Raw genomic sequence first — 18,794 nt, 5'->3', positions numbered from 1 at the left:
ACAATTTCAGGTTAACGATGAACAATCTCGTTTGCGATCGTTTATAGTAAGCCGTTAATCGTTAAAAATCGCTCCGTGTAATATGACCCTAAGATGGGAACATTTCAGTGCAGTTATCATCATCATGTAAAATTAGCCTAAGGTACTTTGCAATGGCAGACCTCATTTTTCCATAAAATATGCTACGAAACCGGGGAAAATAAAATGCAATCTTTTTACACCGTTTACCCTATGGTAAAACTAACATCTTTTATAACTTATTTTATTTGACTGCTTTTAAAAAATTAAAACCTTTTTAAAAATCTAAATTCTCCTTAAAGTGACTGTACCACCAGTCCCAGGCTGAATCACTGGAGGCGGGCCGACCCACCGTTAGTGGGAGGAAACCCCCGCCCCTCTATTATAGGGTTCCATTGATTCTAATGGAGTCACGTCATGGAGGGGCTGGAGTTTCTTCTCACTAAGGGTGGGTCGGCCCACCTCCAGTGCTTCAGCGTGGGACTGGTGGTACAGTCACTTTAAAATCGCTCTATTCCCATGCTTATAACGCTTTTACCCTTTGGTCTATAAGGCTGTGTGGGGTATCATTTTTTTGCGCCATGATCTGTACTTTCTATCGGTACCTTAATTGCGTGTATGTGACTTTTTAAATTACAATTTTTCTGGATTTGATATGACAAAAAAAAAAAAAAAATCAGCATTCTTGCATTTTGGCCTTTTTTTTGCGCTTATGCCATTTACCGTGCAAGATCAGGAATGTGATAATTTAATAGTTCAGGCGATTACCTATGTGGGATGATTTAAATTTTTATTAGGGGAGGGGATTTTTTATTATTGAAAAAACTTTTTTTTTTTTCTCCACACAGTAATTAAAAGCCCCCTGGGGGACTTCTATATACACAGCACTGATCTCCTATTGAGATCAATGCTGTTTATATAATAGAGCATTGATTTTCAGTGTATAGTATACATATAGCACTGCTGCAGAAAAGATCAATAGAATACAGAGCCGCTGAGGCCTGGGCGGGTAAGTTGAATGCATCGCGGTGGGACAATCCTCCACTATACCACCAATGATGGGGAGAAATAGCCATTTAGATGCAGCTATCAGCTTTGACAGCTGCATCTAAATGGCTCTTTAGCCACGCGGCGGTCGGACCGTGCCCGCTGACGCTATTAATAGCAGCCAGGATAGCTTCAGGATGGCCTCCCTTTGAACTCCCCTACCAGACCCAGGACGTAGTGTTACGTCTTTGGTCATGAAGTGGTTAAAGGCACTGAATTACAAAACCCCACCCAAACTGAATACAAGAGTGGTGTTGTTTGTGGAATAAAGTGGCCATGTTTTTGTCTTAGAATACATTTTTGCAACAAAAAATACAGAAGCATCTTCTCTGGTGGATTTATAGGTTTTAATAAAGTGTGTATGCCAGATTTGTATATGTATGTTTTAGCCATCTTACATTCCTGTATATTTTGGGGACTCTTGATGAGCATAGACTACCAGACTCTCTTGTTCTGTTAAAAGTTCATACATTTGTATTTGTTTTTCATCCATGAGTGTTACATATATTAAAGGTAATCTGTCTGCTGCAATTCAGGTTCCAAGCTGCTGACACTTTTAGGTCAAGGGGACACATGATACCTTTCCTATATCTAGCTGAGCTTCCAGAATGTAGGATAATGCTTTTATTCTCTAGTACAAAAATTTCCAACCAGGGTATGGGAGGGGGAAGTAAGTAAGTAGGTGTTACAGCTTGCAGCACTTTAGGAAAGCCTCTCCTTTTACCAAAGAATAAAGGCATTTCACTATGTCCTGGAAGCATAGATGGATATATGAAAGGTACAATGTGTCTCTGTGACCCAACATGAATTTTAGCTGACAGATTTCCTTTAAAATTCTACAGCAAGTGGAAGAAGCTTGTAACATCCCAGTCACATACCTGCTAGTGCAAAGGTAAAATCTACCACTAATCTACCACTAGTAAAGTCACCTATAAGTTATAGTCTCACAGAACTGAAATGCTTGAGATTTGTTGCAGATTTTCATAGAGCAGTAAAAATACAGCATTTCTGATCCGTGTGAACATACCCTTATAGTCTAAGCACATTTCCATCACCCTACTGGTACAGTCCTAAAATTAATGATTACCTATCTAACTAATGCCATTTTTCTAAGAGAGCCCTATGAATGTGTTAAGCTGCAGGTGCAGATTACACCCATTACAGCAAGGCCAGGGCGACGTGGGAGTGAAACAAAAACACAGTGAAACAATTTTCAAGAGATAAACGCTAACTAAGAAAAAAGTTGTCTCCAGCAAGCCAAACATAATAATTCGTGCCACACACATTGCATAATAGGTAACCTATAAGCACATTCAGCAACATACCACAACAGTGACATAGCAGATTGGAGACTACATACAATGCAGGCATACTGGGCCAGACAAAGAATAGTCTTGAAGGGCATTCTAGTATTTACCTCCATACCACGCACAATGTATTTGAATAAGACCTAGCACATATACAGAGAGCATTACCATCTCTCTCACTTGGGCCTATACGCCAAGTAAATACACTAAACAACCACTATGTACCCAGTGTATGTCAAAAAGAGATGTCTAGCAGCTACCATAGACAATGAAAGGAGCAGAAGTAGGCATGCACAGTATGGCAGCTTCATTTTAATGGCAGATTTAGGGCCCTATTACACCGAGAGATTATCTGCCAAATATGCAGATCTAGCCTGTGTAATAAAGACAGACAATCAGCTGAAAAACAGAACAATCGTCATCTTTTAGCAAGTTTAAAAGTCATCGACCGGTCACATATCGCTCCGTGTAATAGTGATGCGGCGAAGGCTAATGAAAGTATATAGAAAATAATAAAGTTATACTTACCTCTTCAGGCTTCCCCAGTGTCCTTCTTGCATCCAGCACTGTGTTAACAGAATGAAACTCCAATGTGTGTGAATATACCCTTACATGAACGAGTGCTAATATGTGTAAAAGGACCTTAACCTGATATCCGTTTGAAAAGTTATAAAATAATGTAATGAAGCTATGCTGAGCTGCAGCATTCATACCATTCCCTCCCCCTTTGCGCCCTGCCACACATGATTGATGTATTTTCAACACTGAACGGGAGAGGGCGTACATACTGCAGCTCTATGACACGTGAGCTTAGAAGAACAACATAGTTTATAACTTTGCAAACAGCCATAAGCTAAGACACAGGTATTATTTGTTCAGCTATCTGCCCATGTCTGCAGCTCTGAGTGTGATGCATAAGTAATTTAAAACCCATTGTAACACAGTAGTATAATAAAATTTATCCCATATCGCTGGCGAGAGGGTTTAGCTTTATATATTTTTTCTTTGTAGGCTTTTTCTACAATTTTTAGGAAGATGTTAGATAAAGTAAAGTAACAAGCAGACATTAAATATCTGTAGGGAGCGCATGTGCACAATGCAACCTTCACCTCCGGGAATCCTGTCATAAGACAGGCCCCGGCAAGGCAGCAGAATCTGTGAGAAGATTCCACCTCCACCCAGGAATGTGAGGCTGTCTCTTCTGTTCCCACACTTAACCCTTAAAGGTCGAATCACAAACACACAAGACACACCGTCTGTAGAACGCAAAACTTTTATTGTTTACTGAAACACTGTGCTATATTTTACAAGGCTGATACAGAAAGGAGTAAGGCACATCGGAGCAAGTCAAAGACGTAAGCACAAACATGAACGCTCTCCTGAGATTAAAAAACTACACAGTGTATTCTCATTTGCAAAAATCCTAGGGGGAAAGGAAATCTGGCATACAGTCAACCCACAGCTGCCCGAACTATACACACACGTCTACCAACATTCATACTGGGAATTTATTGCCCACACCCGCTTGAGCATTTTACAATATTTTCTTAAAATATAGTTCAGAAGATACAGTATTAGGCACATGGCTTGTGAAAATGGCTTCCAAGGAATTAAAGAGCATTAGTATTAGGTTCTGGGAAAGTTGAGTGATAACCAATATGGCTTCTATTACATTTTGCATGTGGGTTGTCAACCAGCTTTACTAGTCTCCTCAATCTAAGGCTATGTTCACACTATGTAAACCCATTGGGGGAGATTTATCAAACATGGTGTAAAGTGAAACTGGCTCAGTTGCCCATAGCAACCAATCAGATTCCACTTTTCATTTTCCAAAGAGTCTGTGAGGAATGAAAGGTAGAATCTGATTGGTTGCTAGGTGTAACTGGGCCAGTTTTACTTTAATCCATGCTTGATAAATCTCCCCCATTGTTTTTACATAGTGTGAACATAGCCCAAATCTAGATTTGCTGGAATACAAGCTACATTGGCAGGAGTTTCCATTAAAGGGGTTATCCAGCACTACACATAATGGCCACTTTCCTCCAGAGACAGCATCACTCTTATCTCCAGTTCAGGTGTGGTTAGCAATTAAGCTCCATTCACTTCAATGGAACTAAGTTGCAAAACCTGCACCCAAACTGGAGACAAGAGTGGGGCTGTCTCTGGAAGAAAGTGGCCATGTTTTTGTAGTGCTGGAAAACCCCTTTTAAAGGAGTCTAGACCGTGGGTGACAACTTTTGCAGGAGGTATAACCCATCTTTCCCTAGATACATATGTAACTAAAAGGACCCTAAAAGGTCACATGAAGGTCTTTTATTTTTACATTTTATTTATTTCAGCAGGAAACCTTCTTTATAGCAGTCTCTGCTGATATGTCTGTTTTAGTAGAAAAAAAAGGAATTCTAGAGCTTCTTACTCCTCTTGAAAATGTATGAATAAGTTGACAACTGGGTATTACCATTCCCCTTGTCAGATAATGTATTAACACACCCTACTGATTTAGTCAACACTTATTGGACTCATTGGAGTATCATGCCTCAACAAGATGATAATTGATAAATTTCCAGGAGAAGTAACAGAGGACATCCCAATGCAGAGTATGAGGGTTTCTTCCTTACTATTACTAGTATTTACTAAATCAGACATGTCAGAAGAGCTGGTCTTTAGAGGCCCTGAGGAGCAGCCACTTACATACAGAAAAGTACAGGTCAACATTAGCTAAAGGAGTTGGAGCTACTGCTCCGTAATATGTATTTGCATATTTTATAGCTTCCCTGTCATTTAGAAAAGCCTTTGGACAAGTTGGACAGAGTTTTTGACATGTCAGATCTTTCTGTGGACAGGGACAATTTAAAATATACAAGCCCAAAAATACCCAAAAGGCCAAGCCTATGTTTTACATACATACATTCTCATTTGTTTAGATTTTTTTTTTTTTTATACAAAATAAAAGCATACTAATGTACTACGTATTTTTTTAAGTTTTTTTCCCCTCTAACTAGATACATACCCTGCCCCCACAAACACTGCTTTGTTGTATTTAGAGTGCCAAGATGTACGTGTGGTAGGGGAAGTACTCAGTGAATCAGTGCTTTCTCAGTGATCTTTTGAGTCAAAGGAAGTAGGCACTAGTTTTGTTGGAGGAGAACACATCATGGGCTAAGGAAGTCTTCCTTCCGGTATCCCTTCTGTAAAAGAAGAATAAGATGTTGAGCCATAGCATATTTGCCATTTGCCTGGTTTGGTGGTATAGGCGTTACCATTTGTGTTATGAGCTGTATGGCTAATAAATTATAAAGATTACTCACCGCTTTATAGTCCCGGTGTAGCTTGCTGTACTGCCACATATTTGTCAGAAGACTGGCAGCAGCCCGAGAAGACTTCTCACTGTCTGAACTGCAGAGAAGAGAGAAATAAATACACAGATATACTGCAAAAGTTAAGTGTAAAAGTAAAGTAAATTAATTTAATTGGACATTTTTGCAAAGTGCTTTCTCATTCTTGAACTTAATATAATAATAATTATATTTTCTCCAGCAGACTGCCTTGTATCTGCTCTCCTCTCTTTCTCTAGCCTGTATGAGCCATCTTCCAAGGTTTCTCTCCCCTCTGTCCACTCTGAGCTGGTGTGTAACTCCCTTCCCCTCTCTGCTGCTGTCTCCAACACTGAAACAAAGTTGTGTAATTTGTGCACTGAGTGAATTTAGTGCAAAAGATGTTCACAGCGGACACACAGGGCGGTTCCGCAGCGGATTTCTCACTGAGAATTCGCAGAGTATGTCTTCCCATATAAACTACAGGCAATGGATCTGCAGCGTATTTCGCAGCAAGAAATCCACTGCGGATGCGCCCTGTTTGTACCCTAAAGATGTTTTCGGACCAGGAACAGGATTGGGTACTGAACAGCCAATTATTGTGGTAGCCAGGTGTCAGTGACTGATAAACTAAACTATACTGTGAACAGCTTATCAGTCTTTTTGACCGCTCCCCATAGAGAACACAGGAACAATAACTAGTTATTGAAGGTGTATGCAAATGTAGGTGTATTTTCAAATCAGCCAAAATGTGAATTATAAGAGCCCGCTAACACTGAGTAAAAGTGGCAGAATTTCAAGTGGAGCCCGCGTCACAAATTCATTCTGTACCATTGTTTCGATGGGATGTCTTGTGCGTCTCTGCTCTTCACCCAAAGACTTGACATGGCAAAGAGCTAGAAATCCCATTGAAACAATGGGAATGGCTGAATTTCAGTGGCATCCACGGCCCAGGCTCAACTTGATATTCTGCCACTTTTACTTAGTTGATTGACAGGGAAGCCGAGTGTTGACATCCCGTCAATAAACTATTGCTAGCTTCTCCTGTGGATAGCTATTAATTGTTTTATCCTGGATGACACCTTTAAGATCCTTCACTCTGAACAGTGGTTATTATACTGCAAACCACATAGGAAGATTTCTGATGCAGAGAACACTTATGAACAACTAATAGGAATAGCTTCTACTTTACAATCATCCATTTTAAGTAACACTGTAAAAATAGAACTATGAAAACATAAAAAGACAACTTACTCATCTCGCTTCCTCTTTATGTACATCAATTTGTTAAGCCCATTGAAGTATACTATATCTCGGGCCGCCAGGGGTCCGGCTACAGTAAGGTTATTGAGCACCGCGATTATGTTCACTATGACCTCAGCCGGTGGGCTCTTGTCTGTGCTCTCACCAGGAAGCTTCTCAAGGAGGTGGCTCACTAGCTTGGTGGCTAGGACATGAGAAAAAAAGATAACGTAGATACTTAAAAAAAAAATCATAATTAAGGTCATAATAGATGACCCAAGTCGTGCTGTAAACAAATGATTGTTTGTTGGTTAATCGCTGGCAATAGGGCAATATCTGCCTGATCGGTCAGATAATTGGCCCATGTAATAGGGCCCTTCTGTTCACAATCAACAGCAAAATCTGTATTTAACCCAACAATAATCTGCACCAACATGTGAATAAGGTTTTGGCTAACAAGCTATGGAAAATTTCTATGCAAATTTTTATTAATGCACCACAAAAAAATAATACTGTGGAAAGTAGCCAAGGTTTGACTGACAGTAGAGCTAATCCTCATATGGGTCTACTGCACATCTATGGCAGAAATCCACAGGCAAGTCTCAGATTTCTGTCGCACATCTTGTAGTAAAATACAGATTGGATTAGCAATATGCAAATCTGACACGTGTGAACATAACCTTAGGGAGAATTACTATAGCTAAAAAAAATACAGGAGGGAAAGCCATGGGAGTGTCAAATATTGAATACTCACACATCTCATCCTTGTTTTTAGCATGCCTAGACAGGTTGCGGATAAGGCCTGTGAGAGAACGAAGCTGGCTGTGATCGGCAGTCCTCAAGCGATCCAAAACTGGGTTTAGAATACGTTCCTGTTCCAACGCCACCTGGCTCAAAACAGCCGCCCACTGCAAAAAAAGACAATACACCTTTAACTATGGGCACTGATGGCTGCCCTGACTCAGAGATAGTCAGAGACATGATGTGCTGGTGTACCATACAGAGCTGGCTTTTGTTTCTTCTCCCCAACATGTGACAGCTTATAGAACATGTCACTTTAAAAACCTGTATAAAAGTGGAGTAAGGGTTCATACACTTGATTTGGATGTTGTATGGAGCTATAAGGGTGGGTTCATACTGAGAAATGCTCGCGGATAAACTCCACGGAATTCCGCAGTATGTCCGCGCGCATGGCCGCACGCCTTTCCGCCAGGTCCATAGACACCATTCTATGGGCCGCCGTATTCCGCTATCTGCCGAAAGAAGTGACGTGTCACTTCTTTCGGCGGATAGGGGAATACGCCGGCCCACAGAATGGTGTCTATGGAGCCGGCGGAAAGGCGCGCGGACAGACGACGGAATTTCGCGGATATTATCGGCGAGAATTCCGTAGTGTGAACCCACCCTAATACAGCAACATTCACAAGCCCCTAAATGTGGGTGTTCTGTGGTCAGATACATTATTTTAAAACCCATGCTCTAGTTTATGGGTCTCCAAACTGCGGCCCTCCAGCTGTTGCAAAACTACATTTCCCATCATGCCTGGACAGCCAAATCCAAAGCTTTAGGTGCCCAGGCATGATGTGAGTTGAGGTTTTGCAACAGCTGGAGGGCCGCAGTTTGGAGACCCATGCTCTAGTTTATAAATAGGTTTTTGGCCCCTGGGATCTGAAAAGTGATAACATGCTTTTTAGGAATCTATTGAAATTGAACAATGAAAATTAAAGCGGTTGGCCACCTTATAGTAAAATTGTTCAGTATACAGTACAGCGGTGCCTTGGATTAGGAGCATAATTCGTTCCAGGACTGTGCTTGTAATCCAAATCACTCCTAAACCAAAGCAAATTTTCCCATAAGAAATCATTGAAATGCAGACAAATGGTTTCACACCCCAAAAATGATGTTTTTGTTTTTTGTTTTTTTTTATTCTGAACAGGTAAAACAAATAAAATTAATACTTAAAAAGCTGGATATGTCATATTATAAGTTCCTGCAGAGTATAGCAATCAGCAGGTGGTGTATTATTTATAGTAAGTGCATAAGAATAAAAAAACAGCAGCAGCTTGTTGATACAAGATGGAGCGGTAGATCCCCAAAATGCAGGAGCGTAGTACAACAGGCTAGAATAGAGAAGCAGGGCTGCTGTCAGAGGTCTGTGTGGTCACATGACAGCAATGGGGAAGGGGTGTGTGTTCAGCATGGACCAATCAGGAAGTGAGAATCACAGAGCAGGGAGTGCAGGCACATTATAGCAGCAGTGTGTATAGCTGAGTGTAAGTGCAGGTACATTATTGCAGCAGTATGTATAGCTGAGTGTAAGTGCAGTCACATTATAGCAGGAATGGGGAGGATGGGAAACACAAGGGCTGACAGAGACTGCATGAAGGAATGAGCAGGGTATAGGGTGAGCACATAGCAGCACTCTCCATCCAGGGAGAGAGGGTTTACAGCTATGGAGAGATTACCCCCACAGTCCTGTCCCCTGATGCAAGCCCCAGCCTGAAGTGGATCTGCTATAATTTTAAAAGTGAGGGAAACTTCCTGGGTCAGAGCACAGTGCTGAGACCACGCCTCTCCCCAATCCTGCTCCCACCCAGTACAGGGAGCTCTTAAACCAAAGTGATGCTCTTAAACCAAGTCACAATTTTGAAACACAGATTTTTTTGCAAAACGCTCTCAATCCAAGTTACTCTTAAACCAAGGTACCACTGTATTAGTAAGTGTAGTCACTGTATATACTGACAGCAGCTCCCTGTGTATCTCAAAGAGCTAAAATCAGATTCCCCTCCTTCAGACTGGGCTGCCCTGCTCTATGGTGAGTCTGTTCATAGGATGGCCGACATGGAGGAGCATGTGACCATGCCCTCAACCCCCCCCAAGAGTCCACCACTGTATATGCCGTAGAGGACACCAGTGTCTCTCCCTATATGGGTATAGGTAGATTTCAATGTTGGCATGGCAGTAAAGTGCCACCTGGGAAAGCCCCAATGGCTGGTAGTTAAGGCAGCATGAAATTAGTGACACGTCCACTTTAACATTAATAATGAAGCATATAAGCTACATACCCTGCGGTCTCCAGCAGTGATATTCTGTAGGGCCCCTGCGGCAGCCTCTGTGGTATGCCTGTTCAGTTCACACTGCTGCAGTAGCCGGTTGTACAGGTTGACTATCTGCGGGTGCCATAGTATCTCCATTCCCTTTGGATCCCGAGAGATCTCTGTAAAGGTGGCAATGTCTGTACCCTGCTGTTGCTGCTGCTTTTGGAAGAAAAAAAAAATGTACACCTTACAGCCATGCAACGGTAATATAAAAGAATACAAAACAATGAGGATCCCAGCAGCCTTATTATATCTCTATTCAATATATAGGGTATAAAGAAATAGCAGCTACTACATCAAATCTAGCCTTGTGAATTTAGCCAGTTTACCTCTTTAAGTTTGCGGCTCTGAGGAGTAAAACAGCCCACACCGTCTCCAGCTGTAATCCGCCCCCGCTGGGTTCCTTCTAGCCTTTGCAGGAAAGATGGTGGCATTTCATCATAAAGTCGGTAGGACAGGTTCCTCAGTACACACACTGCATTTTCCACACTCTAGAATAAGAAAAAAACTGTGTGAATCTTTAAGATATATCTGTTGGAGATCTATTCCAGTGTCCCAATCATGATACCACTGTAAATACTGCCAATGCCAATCTTCCAGCTTAGGTCCAGGAGGCCTATGTAGTTGTTGCCCTCCAGATGGGAAGAAATTAATGATCTGGGTAACTGGGTAGCAAGAGCCTTCAGTTGCTGGTCTCAGCCCTACAGATTACCTTACAGAGATCTTTTCTCACCTTGTCTTCAGCTTTTCCAGCCTGTAGTGCCTGGTTTGTGTAGCCAACCAAGGATTCCAGCAGACCAGGGCAGTCACGCATCTTCTGACGTGTCTCCTCACTAGCTGAGCTCAGGTTCCTACATGGAAGGAACACATAAAACTGATGATCAACAATATTCCAAGCCAGCAAAGTAACTATACCAAGCCATGCATTATTCCTTTATTTGCAAGGGTCTTTTTATACTAAACCTCATAATATAGTGCCAAGGCCATTGCATGCTGGTTCCCATAGGAGCTTGATGGACCTCGTCGACTTTGTTGGGTCTCACTGAGGTGTGCATCATTCCAAAAGGTATCTCTCATTCTTAAAGCTGATAAAGCAATAGACACCTGTCTCTTAGCTCATGATTGTATGCAAAGTTGTGTTTTTCCTGCCAAGCTCTAGAGTCCTAGAGACAATGCTAAGCTGCATCATGTGAACCTCTTCCCTCCCTCACCCATCTCTGCACAACTGAGCCATTGGGATTGGTAGGCCAGTATATACACTCACCGGCCACTTTATTATGTACACCATGCTAGTAACGGGTTGGACCCCCTTTTGCCTTCAGAACTGCCTCAATTCTTCGTGGCATAGATTCAACAAGGTGCTGGAAGCATTCCTCAGAGATTTTGGTCCATATTGACATAATGGCATCACACAGTTGCCGCAGATTTGTCGGCTGCACATCTATAATGCGAATCTCCCGTTCCACCACATCCCAAAGATGCTCTATTGGATTGAGATCTGGTGACTGTAGAGGCCATTTGAGTACAGTGAACTCATTGTCATGTTCAAGAAACCAGTCTGAGATGATTCTAGCTTTATGACATGGCGCATTATCCTGCTGGTCATAAAGGGATGGACATGGTCAGCAACAATACTCAGGTAGGCTGTGGCGTTGCAACAATGCTCAATTGGTACCAAGGGGCCCAAAGAGTGCCAAGAAAATATTCCACACACCATGACACCACCACCACCAGCCTCACCCGTTGATACAAGGCAGGATGGATCCATGCTTTCATGTTGTTGACGCCAAATTCTGACCCTACCATCCGAATGTCGCAGCAGAAATCGAGACTCATCAGACCAGGCAACGTTTTTTCAATCTTCTACTGTCCAATTTCGATGAGCTTGTGCAAATTGTAGCCTCAGTTTCCTGTTCTTAGCTGAAAGGAGTGGCACCTGGTGTGGTCTTCTGCTGCTGTAGCCCATCTGCCTCAAAATTCGACGTACTGTGCGTTCAGAGATGCTCTTCTGCCTACCTTGGTTGTAACGGTTGGCTATTTGAGTCACTGTTGCCTTTCTATCAGCTCGAACCAGTCTGCCCATTCTCCTCTGACCTCTGGCATCAACAAGGCATTTCCGCCCACAGAACTGCCGCTCACTGGATGTTTTTTCTTTTTCGGACCATTCTCTGTAAACCCTAGAGATGGTTGTGCGTGAAAATCCCAGTAGATCAGCAGTTTCTGAAATACTCAGACCAGCCCTTCTGGCACCAACAACCATGCCACGTTCAAAGGCACTTCAATCACCTTTGTTCCCCATACTGATGCTCGGTTTGAACTGCAGGAGATTGTCTTGACCATGTCTACATGCCTAAATGCACTGAGTTGCCGCCATGTGATTGGCTGATTAGAAATTTAGTGGTAACGTGCAGTTGGACAGGTGTACCTAATAAAGTGGCCAGTGAGTGTAAATCATGCAGCACAGGTAGAGTGGGGAAGGGAGCAGTTGTGCATGCTACAGCTCAGCCTAGCCTTTACAACTCTTAAAGTGACACTGTCACCCCCATTATTCATTTTTCAATCTTTAAAGATGTGTGTAACCCGCAAATAGCTCTCTGCATTACTTTTCGTATTTTTTTTTTCATGAGGCGGGTTGCTGAGAAATTATAACTTTTCTGAGTGTCTTCTAGCGTCACTGGGCGGGGCTTAGTCCCTGAAGCGCCACATAGCCTCGCCCAGTACATCGCCGTTGACCCCGCCCCCTTTGGCACGTCATATCTCCCGGCCGACGCTCACAGTCTTGAGTACTCCAGGACGTCGGTGACGTGCGCGTCCACATCCCCCTGCGTCCGTCAAGTGATGCGCAGGCGCAGAAGGTGACCACCGGGTCACCCACATCCTGCGGATTATACCAGCCGCACAGTCCCTCGCCGTTCCCAACGCTCCTGAGCCCTCGCTGCGGCTGTGAATCTCCTCACAGCCAGCAGCGAGGTGCAGAGATAGTTTGCAGACGCACTGCGGCGTCCAACTTGCACTGCGCATGCGCCGAAAAGAACCTCCGCATCTCCGCGCCTCGCTGCTGGCTGTGAGGAGATTCACAGCCACAGCGAGGGCTCAGGAGCGTTCGGAACGGCGAGGGACTGTGCGGCTGGTATAATCCGCAGGATGTGGGTCACCCGTGCGCATCACTTGACGGACGCAGGGGGATGTGGACGCGCACGTCACCGACGTCCTGGAGTACTCAAGACTGAGCGTCGGCCAGGAGATATGACGTGCCAAAGGGGGCGGGGTCAACGGCGATGTACTGGGCGGGGCTATGTGGCGCTTCAGGGACTAAGCCCCGCCCAGTGGCGCTAGAAGACACTCAGCAAAGTTATAATTTCTCAGCAACCCGCCTCATGAAAAAAAAAAATACAAAAAAGGTATGCAGAGAGCTATTTGCGGGTTACACACATCTTTAAAGATTGAAAAATGAATAATGGGGGTGACAGTGTCACTTTAAGCTTAGAAGGGAAACACGATTTTATAATACTGCAATCAGCAGCTAAGGGGACATGTATCATTTGTTTATCTCCCCCTTTAAAAGGAAAGCATGCTACAGCTCAGTTGTGCATGCTACAGCTCAGCCTAGCCTTTACAACTCTTAAGCTTAGAAGGAAAACATGATTTTATAATACAACAATCAGCAGCTAAGGGACATGTATCATTGGTTTATCTTCCCCTTTAAAAGGAAAGATAGCACTGCCTGCAGTACTATATTTTTTGTTAAATATAATAGAATTTGCAAGGAGGTCCAAAGCAGAACATAGCCTTAGAAGAGCTTAACAGACATTTTACCTCAGGAAGCCAGTAGCATTGTAAAATATCTCCGACTCTGATGCATTCTGTTGGATAAGAGCGGATCCTGAAGAGCCAGACAGGGGAGTCAGCACACGGTCGGTTAAGGGGCCCAGAGTGTCCCGCGCCAGTCTTGATTTTAAGCTGTCACTTGATGACAAATTCCACAAAATTCCTGAAAACAATGAAAGAAATAAACACTTGCATTTTGCAAAATCTACTGTGGTGTGTGTCATAGTATTAAAGGGGCACTATATGTATATATGAATAGCATCTAAATCTAGACTATATCATTTTTATATATACAGTTGTGATAAGGTCATGGAAGCCAGCCCAGTATGTTATACATGATCCCAGCCTGTACACCCCATCACCAATACAAATGGAATCTTCTCTCCATCGCTACTGACAAAAAAGCTTGACCCATTTATTTGAGCTCTTGCTTGAACAATATACAAAACGATTCCTAACAAAAACCTTAAATTCCTTTTTAGGGTGCGTTCACACGTACAGGATCCACAACAGATCTGCAGCTTCAAATCTGCTGCAGATCCTGTACATAAGGCGTGCCCTGTGTAACCTATGGAGAGGGGAGGGTGGGTAAGAGGGAGATTAGTCACCAGCAGAGAGCAGAGAACAAAGGATTACACAGTGGGAGCTGTGTGAAAGGCAGTATTCAGAGGTCAGAGAGGTCAGTGCTGACTTCAGAGGAGAGATAGCCAGGTGATGTAGCTGTAAATTAACTCTTGTTGTCCTGTTTTGGTGCCTTATCTCCCTCAACCCCTCCTTAAGAGAATAATAAACACAGGGGGGAGAGCTTAAAAGGGGTAGTGCGGCGCTAAACAATTTTTCACAAAATAACACACATTACAAAGTTATACAACTTTGTAATGTAAGTTATGTATGTGAATGGCCCCCTTCCCCGTTTTTCCCCCCACCCACGCTAGACCCAGAAGTGTGGTACATTATACTGACCGCATCTCGACCCCCGTCCGCCATCTTGGGACAATGATGTAGTCTTCGGGAGGCCGGCCGAACCGCTCCATCCATCCCTCATGCCGGCCCCCCCTCTGCCGCATCATAACTGTGCTCAGCTGCGATTGGCTGAGCACAGTTATGCTCAGCCAATCGCGGCTAAACTGCTGATGACACGGCAGAGGGGAGCCGGCATAAGGGACGGATGGAGCAGTTCGGCCGGCCTCCCAAAGACTACATCATTGTCCCAAGATGATGGACGGGGGTCGAGATGCAGTGAGTAAAATGCACCACACTTCTGGGTCTAGCGGGGGTGGGGGGAAACACGGGGAAGGGGGCCATTCACATACATAACATACATTACAAAGTTGTATAACTTTGTAAAGTGTGTTATTTGGTGAATAATTGTTTAGCTCCGCACTACCCCTTTAAAACTGCTTTTTCATGATGAAAATGCATTTTTCGGCTAAAAAAAAACAATTACGTCGTTTCTTAAAATTGCAAAAAAAATTAAACAACATGGTACACTTTAAGAAAAGGTTGGTCAGAGAATTACTAATACATATTTTGAAACACAAACATACAAGCAGAAAACTTTGCTGAAGGTACCTGTAACATTCTTCCTCAGTTCATCATCTGGCTCCTTCAGTGCTCGTAGCAGCTCATTTACACCATTTTCTTCCACCAGAGCGATCTTATTATCAGTGCTGTCATAGATAAGATTACGCATGGCTCCGGTAGCATGACGCTGTACCTCTGGGTTTGGGTTATTAAACAGCTTCACTAACCTTGATATAGCTTGCAAGCTTCGAGCCTGGAATGTGTAGAGCATGAAAAGTTATAGACAACGCCAAGGAAGGATTCTAAGGAGAATGGCCATAGTGGTGCAGACTCTCATATTGCAAGCTATGGCTCACCTGCTTTTTGGCTTCTGCATCACTGTAGCACCGATGCTGTATGTAAGCTGCTCCGATGACCTGTAGGCTTGGGTCATCATCAGCCCCTAGATATTTCACAGCAGTTGACATGTTCATGTCTTCAAACCTGTGTATCAATAAAGATTACATTATTATATCATAGAACATTAAAAGAAACCACTTTATATCAACCATCACTAAGGTCACTCTAGTGGGGCTGAACTGCAATACTAGACACACCTCATAGACATGAGTGATGTCGGAACTAGAACTGAAAAAAAAAAAAAATGCAGACTTTTTCCGATCTAAATAAAAGTCCCATAAACCATTCATGTTTTTTGGTACTGTATACTGTGACTTACCCGCTTGTAAAAGAATGCTGACTCATCAAACTCTTGTTTCCATCAAAGACATCCATGCCCCTTAGGTCTTGCACTTGGTGCATAGACTCTCCCAGGCTGCGCACGGAGGGGGCCCGAGAGGTGTGTTCTATGACATTAGATACAAAACTGGAGCCAACGGCATTTTGTTGTTGCTGAATCTGCTGTGGGGTAACTGAATTCAAAGTGGCATAAGAATCAGGTTGCACACGGGCACGGTTGGAACTTTGAAAACGCTGTAAGGTGCGCATTGCAGGTGCTCGGATCGTACGAGTCTGTGCCACCTCTGCTCTTTCAACCCAGGAGGTGCCACCATCTTGGAGAATGTTTCCAGAGAGAGACCTTTGTAGCGATGGCCCCACACTTGCAGAAGACATTTGGCGAGTATAAAAGCCTGAATTGGAGGAGCCATGGTCATATCTCTCGTCTCCATCTCCAATACGCAAAGACCTTAGAGACATTGTATCATATTCCCTTTTGCTTGGATACACTCGTTCATGGTAGGAAGTTGGACGATAGGTTGAGGACGAGTAGTGACGCGATTGTGTTGTTGTTGTTTGTTGTTGTGGTGGAGGTACACTGATTCTGTGTGTTGCTCCAACATCCACAGCTGAGCGGGAAGAGTAATTTGCACGCATACCTCCCATTGTGCCATACCCAGAAGATGATCGTGCAGAAGATTGCTAAAAAAAAAAAAAAAGCAAGACATGGGGTTTATTTAACCAAAATTATACAGCCTTTTTAGAGTATTACATAAGGGTACCTATAATTTCGATAGCACGGCAGGTTACCCCTTCAAAACCCTGGCAGGTTTGTAGTCCGCTCTTAAAGCAGGCAGTGTACAGAACCGCCAGAAGTGCCATAAACTTGCATTGTAATAAACTTACATTGAAACATCATCAGAACGCTATAAACGTGCTGTGAACATAGTCTAATAGACTTTTTCAACTCCCTCGAAACCCTTTTGATATTAATCTATTTTTGAAAATTCAGCTAGTATTGTACAATATATTTTCAATTCCAAGAACAACAAAGAATTCTTGGAGTGTGTGACTCTTCTGGGAAAAAAATAAATAAAAAATGGGCATTTCATTCTTAAGTGGTTACACGAGTTCTGACACGACTGAGGGCACTGCAATAAAGATAGTATTTGCACTAGATTATAAATATATTACAGGATACTTGTGCTGTATTTACAGTGTTCAATAATATTACTCCACCCCACCGGCTTCCTTTAACAGGTACTTACAGATATCCTTTGATTGTTGCCGAGGATCTGGGAGCGGGAGCTGTAGGTATTTGGCACACTACTGTACATAGATCGAGAAGAGTAGCTCTCTGTGAAGATAAAAATATAAAAACTTACAACCATGGTATAAGATTAAGGGGGGATGGCTAATGGATCTCATGTCTTGTCATTTGGGGAGCCAGGGAGAGAAGTGGGTTTTTAAAGAAGCAGTTCACTTTTTTTTTTCGCCCCCCCGGGTAGCCGCTGTCATGTATACTTACAGAAGATGATCGGTGTCCCGTTCCAGTCGGTCAGTTCCCGTCCCACGGTGCCGTTCAAATCGGGCACGCTCACGTCCGCTGGCGCTGTGACTCCTCTTCTCTCCCTTGTAATTTGAACGCCGGAAGTCACGCGCTTCCATAGCGAATGCACCGCGGGACGGGAACTGACCGACTGGAACGGGACACCGATCATCTTCTGTAAGTATACATGACAGCGGCTACCCGGGGGGGGCGAAAAAAAAAAAAGTGAACTGCTTCTTTAAGTGACAGTAACACTTTAAATGGGTCCGAGCTGTAACACCAGACAAAGCCATACACTAAAGTGGAACTAGATCGCAAAACTTTTTAGGATGCCTTCACACACACCAGATCCGCAGCAGATTTGATGGTGCAGATTTGATACTATGTTCAGTTATTTAGATCAAATCTGCTGCGGATCCGCAGCAGAAAAAACTCTTATTAGATAGAATATTATATAGAAACACATCTGCAGTTTTGGGCTGGGTTCACACTACGTATATTTCAGTCAGTATTGTGGTCCTCATATTGCAACCAAAACCAGGAGTGGATTGAAAACACAGAAAGGCTCTGTCCACACAATGTTGAAATTGAGTGGATGGCCGCCATTTAATGGCAAATATTTACTGTTATATGGCGGCCATCCACTCAATTTCACCAGTGTGTGGACAGAGCCTTTCTGTGTTTTTAATCCACTCCTTGTTTTGGTTGCTATGAGGACCACAATACTGACTGAAATATACGTAGTGTGAACCCAGCCTTAAACACTAAAACAGCAGAAAAAAAAGATTTTTCCTGTTTTTTAATGCGAGCTATAATAATGTTGCCTTAGCAGATCATAATAAAATTGAGATACAATAATGGCTATTATAAGTGATATATTATACCAGGAATATCTTTATTAATTTTTCAGAATTACCCCTGGCAACCAATCAGATCTCAAATCTAAAGAGTCAATGATCAATTTGTTTAGTTTAATAAAATTAAAGGGATTCTGCCCTTCAAGTGTTCCGATTCCCCTGAGAAATCTGGTATGGGACTTTTCCAGAGGAGATTGACAAGAGAATGTTAGGGCTTATTCACACAATCTGCAGCGCAGATCGTGGTGGGGGTGACGGCACGATGACTGGAGGAGGGGATCAGTGTTCCGTGT

The 18,794-nt window shown here is 43.1% G+C and overlaps 1 protein-coding gene across 3 annotated transcripts in view; it reads right to left on the bottom strand.

The window, feature by feature from the left end:
- Window positions 1-4,278: 4,278 nt before the first annotated feature.
- PKP3 (plakophilin 3) overlaps window positions 4,279-18,794 on the bottom strand; it is a 65,735-nt gene continuing 51,219 nt past the window's right edge. For 2 of the 3 annotated variants that reach the window (XM_069965646.1, XM_069965645.1), the window contains 12 exons: window positions 17,364-17,452; window positions 16,097-16,797; window positions 15,735-15,861; window positions 15,427-15,631; window positions 13,843-14,017; window positions 10,760-10,877; window positions 10,356-10,517; window positions 9,994-10,185; window positions 7,683-7,836; window positions 6,941-7,133; window positions 5,681-5,768; window positions 4,279-5,560 (listed from right to left, as the gene is read on the bottom strand). In XM_069965646.1, the coding sequence (XP_069821747.1) occupies window positions 5,525-5,560; window positions 5,681-5,768; window positions 6,941-7,133; window positions 7,683-7,836; window positions 9,994-10,185; window positions 10,356-10,517; window positions 10,760-10,877; window positions 13,843-14,017; window positions 15,427-15,631; window positions 15,735-15,861; window positions 16,097-16,797; window positions 17,364-17,452 (2,240 nt within the window). In that variant the 3' untranslated portion in view covers window positions 4,279-5,524. The remainder of the gene's footprint in view (window positions 5,561-5,680; window positions 5,769-6,940; window positions 7,134-7,682; window positions 7,837-9,993; window positions 10,186-10,355; window positions 10,518-10,759; window positions 10,878-13,842; window positions 14,018-15,426; window positions 15,632-15,734; window positions 15,862-16,096; window positions 16,798-17,363; window positions 17,453-18,794) is intronic. The other variant, XM_069965647.1, reaches the window with a different exon arrangement.

Source organism: Dendropsophus ebraccatus, chromosome 4 (assembly GCF_027789765.1).
Source record: "Dendropsophus ebraccatus isolate aDenEbr1 chromosome 4, aDenEbr1.pat, whole genome shotgun sequence".
NCBI classification, from domain to species: Eukaryota; Metazoa; Chordata; class Amphibia; order Anura; family Hylidae; genus Dendropsophus; species Dendropsophus ebraccatus.
This window is presented reverse-complemented; position numbering and strand designations above follow the sequence as displayed.